This window comes from Trichechus manatus, unplaced genomic scaffold (assembly GCF_000243295.1).
Source record: "Trichechus manatus latirostris isolate Lorelei unplaced genomic scaffold, TriManLat1.0 scaffold00069, whole genome shotgun sequence".
Lineage (NCBI taxonomy): Eukaryota > Metazoa > Chordata > Mammalia > Sirenia > Trichechidae > Trichechus > Trichechus manatus.
In genome coordinates this window covers 13428896-13440057 of record NW_004444005.1, presented here as the reverse complement: position 1 = coordinate 13440057, position 11162 = coordinate 13428896, and the positions used below count along the sequence as shown (strand labels likewise).

Below are 11162 nucleotides of genomic sequence, written 5' to 3'. Positions count from 1 at the left end.
CCAGGCTAAGGGCTGCAGACCAATCGTCTGCCTAGAGACTGTGTTATCGGTCCACCATGACATGGGTGGCCCCCGGTTCAAGTCACGTACTCTCCCTACACGTACTGAGCTTCGTCTGTAATGGGAACCACCTACAGACAGCGCCACCATCGCCCAAGGCGCAGAAAAGGCCCAGCTGCTAGCACACTGTCAGCAAACGCGTTCCAAGACCCGGATCTCAACGTTCATGGTTATAAACAGACGTTTTCACAAGGCACTGATGGTCACACAACACAGGCGAGGGTGCACGGCGGCTAGAGCTCTCCAGGCCACACCGCCAATCCCGAGGGCCGCCGGTCACTTGTGCCGACGCCCGCATGCCTAGCCCGTGTCCCCCTGCTCAGTACTGTGATCCAGGCACAGGCCTTGGGCTTCTTCGACACCACTTCTTTGGGAGCTGATGGCTCTTTGGGGGCAGGCTGTCCCTCCATCTGCCTCAGACTCCCAATCTAGGTGCCCACTCTGTGGGGATATATGCCATTTAAACATGGCTGCACTACTGACAACTGCAGCCCCCACAGGCCTCTATGCTGCACAGCATGTTGAGACTTGTCCCCAACATGTTGAGACTTGTCAGAGTGTGTTTTCCCAAACCTACTGTCCCTTTGCTGATTGACTTGTTTACCTGAATTCCTTCTCCCTTGCCCGCACCCAAAGCCCATTGTTTTGTTAATTGCCTTACTGATTGCTGTACTGACTATAAAATAAACTCCTGGCACTGAAGTGGGGGTCGACTCCTCAGAGTGACCCTCCTGGCCCCACTTCTCTGTAAGAGTGGTGCAGGTGGTTACTGTCTCCGCCGCGACACCACTCGACACTTCCATGGGTATCTACAGGCACCTCAAAGCCCAAAGGCTTGAACCTGAGCTCCCCTAAGCTTGTTTCTCAAAAATTGTGACTCCACCCACCCTTCTCGAACCCAGTACAAGGACTCTGGAGTAGCCTGGACTCTCCTTCACACCACACAGCAAATACATCCAAAACACTTGTCCCCGCTGTCACAAGTGTCACAATGTCACCAGAACGACAGCGTCAATCGCCAGTGTCCACCCTGCCACTACTCTACCCTGTCCTCGACCCAGCAGCCAGAGTGGCCCTTTTAAAACACAACTAAGATTTACAGACACACACGCAGCCATAAGGAGAAGTGAAGTCCTGATGTATGCTACGACGAGGGTTAGCCCTGAAGACATCACGCTGAGTAAAATAAGTCAGACACAGAAACACAAATACCGTATGATCTCACTTAGATCCAATATCCAGGATAGGCAAATTCAGAGACAGAAAATAGATCTGAGGTTCCCAGGGTCTAGGGTAGGGGGAGTACTGAGCTTCTGTTTGGGGTGATGAAAAAGATCTGGAAACAGTGACGACAGTTACACAGCACTGTGAATGTACTTAATGCCACTGAGTTACACACTCAGAAACGGTTAAAATGATACAATGCATGTTATGTATATTTTACCACAAAAAAAAAAAGGAAAACAAAACACAGCTAAGCTCCTATCACACCACTGCTCAACGCCCTCCAAAGACAAATCCCTGCAAGGTCCCCATGAGCCCCACGGCCCGCCCTTCGCTTCCTGCTGTGTTTAGTGAGATGTCTGCTGTCCACGGGGCCTGCCCTCAGCACTCCTCCCCCTTGCTTTTCCTCCTCAGCCCTTACTGCTTGGCCGTGTCTGTGGCAGGGTCAGTGTCAGCCATGCTGGGGGCCTGCCCCAAGTCTTAGGAGGCTCACCCGAACGAATGGGATCCCCGAGGAGAGCTGCACAAAACCCACCGCGGACACACTGAGCCAGCAGAGAGGGAGCCCGCACCATCCTGGCTGGAAGGGGTAGCAAAGAGGACACAGAGAAAATTACAGCCAGGTTGTTTACAACTGGTTTTCCCAGAGAGTCCCAGGCAAACCCATCTGGTTTAGCGTATTCCCCATACTTTCTCATTTTAAAAAAGTATTATTAATTGCAATAAAATAAGCGGAATGGCAACCTCTTTTGCACTTCCAGCTTCTAGAAGATGTGAAGCACTGACACGTGGAAGCATCTGAAACAGCAGCAGGAGCCCCCCACCCTCTTCCCAGCTCATCAGACACAAGCCGGTGACACTCCCTTCTAGGCACACACAGGGCACTTGGGGACAAAGGGAGAACTCAGACCCGAGGGGCCGGGCAGCCAAGTCCACCCGGCCCAGGAGGGCGTGGGACGCACTCAGTGCCCTGTTGTGCCAGTTAGGTGTGCCACCGGGCCTTGAGTGGCATGAAGTGGCCGGGCCGCCTTGACGTTACACAGATGCACAGCAGACACAGACAGGGTGGTCTGAGCAGGTTTGCTGTGGTACATGGTGTAAAGCTACAACTGGTTCTAAGTTTTTCGTTAGTTTTGCAGCAAACGCTTTTGGCAGCAGTAAGCTCAAAAAACGGAAGTGAGTAATTGAACACTGATGCTGCTGATGAACATATAACCGAGCCTGGATCGGCTGCCATTTACTGTTTGCTTCGGGGGCCACGGTGACACCAGAGGCGTGAAGGCTCGACAGACCTGCTAGGGCACTGACTTCAGGGTCAGCTGGTATCTGCAGACGACAGTGCCTATGACCACGTCCAACGTCTGCAGCTGCAGACACAGTCACATTCTGCTCTGTAAACCGTGACTTCATTTAGCAAGTAACAGTTTCACACAATTATTCTGCTCGTTCTTATTCCAAATTTCCCTGGACACGTACCAAGAGCGAAGCAATAGCTATTAATGTATTGGTTCCATAAGCACTTTATTTTTTTCTTGGCTATAATCTTTTTTTTTTTTTTTTTTTAATTGTACTTCAGGTGAAAGTTTACAGAGCAAACTAGTTTCTCATTAAACAGTTAATACACAGATCGTTCTGTGACCTTGGTTGCCAACCATGCGATACGTCAACACTTTCCCCTTTTCTGCCCCGGGTTTCCTGTTTCCATTCATCCAGTTTTTCTGTCCCTTCCTGTCTCCTCATCTCTGCTTTTGGGCTGGTGTGCCCATTAGTCTCCTATGCATGAACTGAACTATGAAGCCCATCCCTCACATGTTTTATTGTTGGCCCTACAGACCTGTCTAATCTTTGGCTGAAGGGTGAACCTCAGGAGTGACTTCAATACTGAGTTAAAAGGGTGTCTGGGGGCAATACTCTCGGGGTTTCTCCAGTCTATGACAGACCAGCAAACCTGGCATCTTATGTGAATTTGAATTTTGTTCTACATTTCTCTCCCGCTTTGTCTGGGATCTTCTACTGTGGATCCCAGCCAGAGCAGTCAGTGGTGGTAACGAAGCACCATCTAGTTGTTCTGGGCTCAGTCTGGTGGATGTTGTGGTGGTTGTGGTCCATTAGTTCTTTGGACTAATCTTTCCCCTGTGTCTTTGGTCTTCTTCATTCTCCTTTGCTCCAGCAGGGATGGGACCAGTAGATGTATCTTAGATGGCTACTTGCAGGCTTTTAAGACCCCAGTTGCTACTCACCACAGTCGGATGTAGAACATTTTCTTTATAGGTTATGTATGCCAATTGAGCTAGATGTCCCCCAAGGCCAAGGTTCCCAGCCCTGAGCCCAGAAGCTTACTCTCCCAGGGAGTCTGGTTGTGTCTGTGAGGCTTCTATGACTCTGCCCTGGTCAAGCTGTACTGTCTTACTCTTCATCAAAGTTATCACTTGTCTACCATCTAGTTGGTGTTTTTCCCTTCTCTCCCCAGCCCTCCCCACCTCGTAACCATCAAAGATTGTTTCTTTCTACATGGAAACGTTTTCATGTGTTTTTAGAATAGTAGTCTCATACAGTATTTTTCCTCTTGTGACTGATTTATTTATTTCACTCAGGGATAATGCCTTCCAGATTCATCCACGTTGTGAGATGTTTGACAGATTCATCATTGTTCTTTCTCGTTGCATAGTATTCCATTTTGTGTATGTACCATAGTTTGTTCATCCATTCATCTGCTGATGAGCACTTAGGTTGTTTCCATCTTGTTGCTATTGTGAATAATGCTGCAGTAAACATGGGTGTGCATATGTCTATTCATGTGATGGCTCTTACTTCTCTAGGATATATTCCTAGGAGTGAGACTGCTGGATTGTATGGTATTTCTATTTCTAGCTTTTTAAGGAAGCGCCATATTGTTTTCCAAAGTGGCTGTACCATTTTTCACTCCCACCAGCAGTGCGTAAGAGTTCCAATTTCCCCACAACTTCTCCAACATTTGTTATTTTCTGTTTTTTTGCTTTGTGCCAGTAGTGTTGGGGTTAGATGGTATCTCATTGTAGTTTTGATTTGCATTTCTCTAATCGCTAGTGATCATGAGCATTTCATGTGTCTGTTAGCCACCTAAATGTCTTCTTTGGTGAAATGTCTGTTCATAATGTCCATTTTTTAATTGGATTATTTGTCTTTTTCTTGTAGAGATGCTGGATTGTCCTATAGATATTTGAGATTAGACCTTTATTGGATATGTCATAGCCAAAATTTTTTTCCTAGTTTGTAGATTCTCTTTTTACTCTCTTGGTGAGTCTTTTGATGAATGTAAGTGTTTAATTTTTAGAAGATCCCATTTATCTAGCTTGTCTTCTGGAGTTTGTGTACTGTTAATTATGATCTGTACCTTGTTTATGCTGTACATTAAGCAGAGACTTTAAAGAAAAAGACAGTTAAACAAATTCAAATAATGGTCTGAGTTTTTTCATTTGAATCACAGAATCAAAGTAAAGATTCTGGAATGTCATTCTGCTGAAAGGACATTATTGTGAACATTACTGCAAATTCAGTTAAAAAACGCAGCACTGGCAGAGGACTGCTGGACTCCAGCACCACAAAAATTACCCAGAAATCAGTGACTGCCCTCAACAAAGGAACAGCAACAAATGGGAGCAGGCATCCCTCTGCGTCTGTCATTTTCACTCCAAAGTCCACCCAGCCACTGAGGAGCCCTGGCATGGAGCCAGCACCCAGAACACACAAAGCATGCCCAAATCTGATCCTTTAAATGATGGACACAACCATCTCAAATCTAATCCATAATATTTTTTAAAAAGACATACACCTAATTCTAAATGAAAAAAGAGAGCGGTCTACCCTACCTTCACAAACACTCTCTAGAGGGAAGTACGTAGTTTGGTTGATGTAGCCGGCACCTCCCATCAGCGAAGTCACACAGCCTATCAAAAGGCGGGTACCGGAGTCGGCCAGCCCTTTGCTGCTCTTCTTGCTGTCATCTTCCCATCTGTCAAAGACCGCTTCTACCTGTAAAACACGCAAATGCTACGTAAGCAGAGAAAGAGAATAAAGTAGAAAAATACACGTTTAACTGTTGTAGCTTAATGGTTGTTTCAAGCAATCACAGCTACCGTGGTGCCTGTATCTGAGATGAAGTGGCACATCCAGACACCCCGGAGCTTACAAACACAGTCTTTGTGTCTGAGTGTAATGGGCTGGCAGGAGAGACCCCAAGACAGACATGCTGCCACTGCCCTCCACGAATCCATAGCCAAGTGGGGGCTTCAGACAGAAATAACTCATTCAGAGCAAGCTATGAGACATGCTATAAAACAAGTCCAGACATTGGCTATGAGGAACTCATGGGAGGGAGTTTCTTGGAGAAAGTGGGATTTGACCCAGGCTGTGAAAGGAGAACGATTCCTGGTGGCAATGGAGGTGGGACGGGGCAGGAGCACTGCCAGGGGAGGAGAAGACAGGGGGCCACCACAGAGCCCTGCTCAGGGCAGTGGAGGGCAGAGCTCCACGTCGAGTCAGGAAGGCTCTGAAAGGCAGTCCTGTAGGAGCTTAGTGTGTCTGCAAACTTCGAAGTCCAAAACTTCATGCTGGTTGCAACTCTACTGGCCTGTATATCCTATTTCAAAACTACACAGAGAGGATGTTTCTTTTACAACAGTCAGCGCCGACAGCAAAAGCAGAACCGCCCTCTGTGTCAATGCCCTCCTCCCGCTCGTCCACTGGGGCTTTATGCAGCCACCACACCCCATCACCTCCTGGTGACATCGTGTCCCGGTGACGACCACAGAGCACTCTGCTTCTGTCTCCCGCCCCCATCCTCCCCCAGGGTCAGACGGGTGATCTGGCCGATGCTGAGGAGGGGACCATTCCCCAGGCCCTCCTCAGATCCTCTCCCTCAGACCCCCACCCCGTTCTTCTCCCTTTCAGACCCCACTGGCTCTCCAGCTTGTCCTCCTCATCTGGCAGCCCCTCTCCGCAGCTGTCCTCCTCCTGTCCCCAAGCAAATATACTTTGATGGCAAACAAAACAGGCAAAGACAACAAAAAGCCAACACAACAGTTACAAAAGCAAAACGAAACGCAAACGCAGCACCCCGCCCCACACACAAATTGAGCTGACAAGACCCACTTAAGAGGATGGACAGACAGCTGACACTACTTGACAACCCCGCTTCCTTCCCAGGGGATGCGTCTGTCCTGTCTGGAGACTGCATGTCACAGCTGTCACCCCGTAAGCCTATGCACTGATGAGAGAACCAGCCGGGACCTCTCATCTACCCGTGTCACCTCTCTGCCTTCTTCCACCCCGCCCCGCCAGGCCTCTCACCTCCTCCAGACATCACTCCGACTGTCACTGCCTCCCTCTCCTGCATCTTGACACGCACACTCTAGTAACTCAACTAAACAACTCCCTTGACTTCATCTCATCTCCCATCCACAAGCGGCCCCGTTTCTTGGCTTCCCTCATGCAGGACACTGAAAGAGGCATTTAAACCACACGCCCACACCTGTGATCCTCCCATCAGACCAGTGTGGCACTAAGGCCACTCTCAGGATCACCAGCAGTCTCCCTTGTTCTCACACCAATGGTCACTTCTCTCAGCCTCATGGCTGGTTACAAAGGTAACCTCTGCAGGAAAAAATATGTCAACTAATTAAAAAATTGGGAAGAAGGAAAAAGAAAGTAGTGAAAATGAGCCAATTCCATGTTGTTCAGGATGGGAGTCAGTAAATACTATCTGATGTTGACAAATCAGGAAGAAGTATCAACATACTGTTCAAGTGACCCAGTGTCCACCAGAAGAGCTAAAAATAGGAACCAAAAAAGCACTAGATTAGGTTTGAGGTTGAACGTGCACGTGGAGAGCTACCTTTCCATTTATAACCTTCCAGGCCACAGCAATCCAATAGAACTTTGTGCAGTGACAGAATGTTCCGTGTCTGTGCTGTCTGATCTGGTAGCCACTTGAAATGTGGCTAGTGGAACCAAGGAAACGAATTTCAAATTTTAGTTTTAATAAATGTAAATTTAAATAGCCACACATGGCTAGTGACTACTGTATTGGATAATGCAAATCTGCTGTTGCTGTCATTAGGTGCTATTGAGTTGGTTCCGATTCACAGCAACCCTATGTACAATGGAACAAGACACTGCCTGGTCTTGTGCCATCCTCACAATCGTTGTTACATTTGAGCCCACTGTTGTAGCCACTGTGTCAATTTATCTCATCCAGAGTCTTCCTCTTTTTCACTGACCCTCTACTTTACCAAGCATGATGTCCTTCTCCAGGGACTGGTCCCTCCTGAAAACATGCCCAAAGTACGTGAGATGAAGTCTCCCCATCCTCACTTTCAAGGAGCACTCTGGCTGTATTTTCTCCAAGACAGACTTGTGCGTTCTTCTGGCAGTTCCCTCCGTGGGATATTCAATATTCTTTGCCAACACCATGATTCAAAGGCATCAACTCTTTTTCAGTCTTCTTTACTCATTCTCCAGTTTTTGCATGCGTATGAGGCAACTGAAAATATCATGGCTTGGGACAGGTGCACCTTAGTCCTCAAAGTGATATCTTTGCTTTTTACACTTTAAAGAGGTCTTTTGCAGCAGATTTGCCCAATGCAATATGTCATTTGATTTCTTGACTGCTGCTTCCCTGGGCATTGATTGTGGCTCCAAGTAAAATGAAATCCTTGACAACTTCAATCTTTTCTCCATTTATCATGATGTCACTTATTGGCCAGTTGTGAGGATTCTTGTTTTCTTTATGTTGAGGCGTAATCCATACTGAAGGCTGTGGTCTTTGATCTTCACCAGTCAAGTCCTCTTCACTTTCCACCACACGTCTTCAACTGCTGATGTGGCACAACTCAAAATGAAAAGAAACAGCTGCAAACATCCATTAATAATTGGAACATGGAATGTACAAAACATGAATCTAGGGAAATCGGAAGTCATCAAAAAAGAAATGGAATGCATAAAGATCGCTATCCCAGGCATTAGTGAGCTGAAATGGACCGGTGTAGGCCATTCTGAATCAGACAATCATATGGACTACTATGCCAGGAATGACAAACTGGAGAGGAATGGTGTCGTGTTCATTACCAAAAAGAACATTTCAAGATCTATCCCGAAGACCAACTCTAGAATTTATTTAATTTTTATGTGTATATATAATTTTTAAAATTTGAGAAAGATGATGCTAAGCATTCAGCTGGCATTTAAATGACAGTAATGAAGTACATCTCAATCATTTTTAAAAAGGAGCAAAAAGGGCTCAGTAAGTTTGCCAGCTACCTAACTACATAACACCAATCAACAGCTTTCCTACAAAGAAATAAAAAGATTAGTCAGAACATACAATGCAAAATGACACTAACAATGTAACAAAAACAAAAATTCTTAGAAATAAACATATCAAGAAATTTGCAAAGACACCTACTGAACTGTCTTAGTCATCCACTGCTGCTATAACAGAAATACCACAACTGGATGGCTTTAACAAAGAGAAGCTTATTCTCTCACAGTCCAGGAGGCTAGAAGCCCAAATTCAGGGCGTCAGCTCCAGGGGAATACTTTCTCTGTCAGCTCTGGAGGAAGGTCCTTCTCATCAATCTTCCCCTGGACTAGGAGATTCTCTGCGCAGGAACCCCGGGTCCAAAGGATGTGCTCTGCTCCTGGTGCTTCTTTCTTGGTGGTATGAGATCCCCCTGTCTCTCTGCTCACTTCTCTCTTTTATATCTCAAGAGAAATTAACTTAAGACACTATCTAATCTTATAGAGCTCATCAATATAACTGCTACTAATCCACCTCATTACATGATAGCGATAGAATATACAAACATAGGGAAATCACATCAGATGGCAAAATGGTGGACAATCATACAATACTGGGAATCACAACCTAGCCAAGTTGACAGATATTTCTGGGGGATACAGTTCAATTGATGAGATGAACTAAAAGGAAAAACATAAAAGGAAGGCTCAGATAAATGCAGGTAAGCTTCATGGTTGGAAAAGACTATTATCAACACGTCGTTTTTCTAAATGAAATCCATAAACTCAGTGCATCCCAAGCAAATCCGAGAGGAGAAGGAAAAACAACATAATTCTAAAATTCATCCAGAATGTGCAAAGAGCCAGGAGATTCCAGATACAGACAAGTGTGAGGAAGGGCCTCCGGGTGCAAGCACAGGGAACCAAATGGCCCAGGCTGACTCGCGCACAGGGGAACTGGGTATGGGATGAAGGTGGCCTGTCCTCCAGGTGCACAATACAAGCAGCGGGACCCACAGGGACCAGGCACTCACACACATGGAGGAACTGGGTGTAGGATGAACGTGGCCTTTCCAGTTTGCAGGAAAAAGTGGATTGCTCAATGGGATAAACCCCAAAAACTCGTTGCAGTTGAGTTGATTCTGACTCATAGCGAACCTACAGGGCAAAACAGAACTGCCCCATAGGGTTTCCAAGGAGCGGCTGGTGGATTTGAACTGCTGAGCTTTTGGTTAGCAGCTGAGAGCTCTTGCATAAGTGACCAGTCATCAGGAAAGAAATGTCTGGTTCCCTCTCTTAGTCTAAACCAAAATAAACTCCAGGTAGACTAAATATTTAAACGTCCAGAAACAAATAATTCCTCAGGTAAAAACCTCAATAAATATTTGTAATGCAAAGTGGAATGTGCCCTCCTAAGGATTTTTAGAGTCCAAAAGCCACATGGAAAAAAAACGACACAAATGTTTAACTACATAAAACGAAATTCTATAAAACAAAGTCAAAAAACGGTCTGAAGAGAAATGCAACACTTTCATATAATAATTTTCCTTAAAAAGCTCTAATTTTCCTAATATATGAACTCTAATAAAAGAAAAAGTTGAACTCAACAAAAAATGGACGAAGGATATGAAAATAATTCACAGAAAAAAAGTGAGAAGTTGCTTTAACACTTAAATGTAAATTAAAATGGTAAGATCGCTTTTCACTTATTAGACTGGCAACAATTTAAAAGACTGACACTATCCACATCCTTGCTGATACCAGGCGGCAGGCATCTCACTTCCTGCTCCTCAGAGTGGCAGTGATACTTTACTGGAGCATAATGTGATGATAAATTCTACTTCTAAGAACTTATACTACAAAAATACTATTTTTACATGAGGAAGGAAATTGCCTTTCATTATCCTTGCCAATCTGGTAACACAACAACTACCATTTTCAACAATAATTTTTAAAAAACACTAGAAGACATAAGACTGTTCGCAGTGCTTGTCTCCATGGCATAAAACTATAAGCAAGCTTAACTTTCTGAATAAAAATTTCTACATTATACATACTTATATATAAATACATTTAAATGTGTATGTACATTTCTATATTCTGAATTATGAGTTTATAAAATCACATTACAATGACTGCCACTGACGTTTGAAAACATCACTATGAAGACAAGAAGCCACCATAAAGACAAACCTCGAAGCACCGCCCCCCGGGGGCATATGACTTCAAGTGCACGGCATGCCCCACGCCCGCTCGTCTGGGAGGTGGACCGGACGTGAGAAGAGCAAAGTGAAGCCTGTGGTGAAGAGACGGCCCCCAAACATGCAAGCCTTACCCGGATGGCTTTCAGTCCGTTTGACACTTTATTTTCCTCCACAACTGCAATCACTTCCTGCCCAACGTTGAGAAGCACCTTGCCGGCCACAACATCATTGGAGAAGTAGATCAAATCATCAATCATGCCATAGTCGCCGCAGTACCTTGTCACGACACCCTGTACGGTTTTCAGCTTGGTGTCACCTGCCAGGGCAAACGGAGATATGTAGACACAAAGTGAGCTCACACCGTGACGAAGCCCTACCAGAGTGAGCAGAGCGCTCAGG

The 11162-nt window shown here is 45.6% G+C and overlaps 1 protein-coding gene across 1 annotated transcript in view; it reads right to left on the bottom strand.

Moving 5' to 3' along the window:
* MOV10L1 (Mov10 like RNA helicase 1) overlaps positions 1-11162 on the bottom strand; it is a 102949-nt gene that overhangs the window by 88714 nt on the left and 3073 nt on the right. The window contains exons 2-3 of the mRNA XM_023734521.1: positions 10895-11079; positions 5133-5295 (exon numbers count right to left, since the gene is read on the bottom strand). Of these exons, the coding sequence (XP_023590289.1) occupies positions 5133-5295; positions 10895-11079 (348 nt within the window). The remainder of the gene's footprint in view (positions 1-5132; positions 5296-10894; positions 11080-11162) is intronic.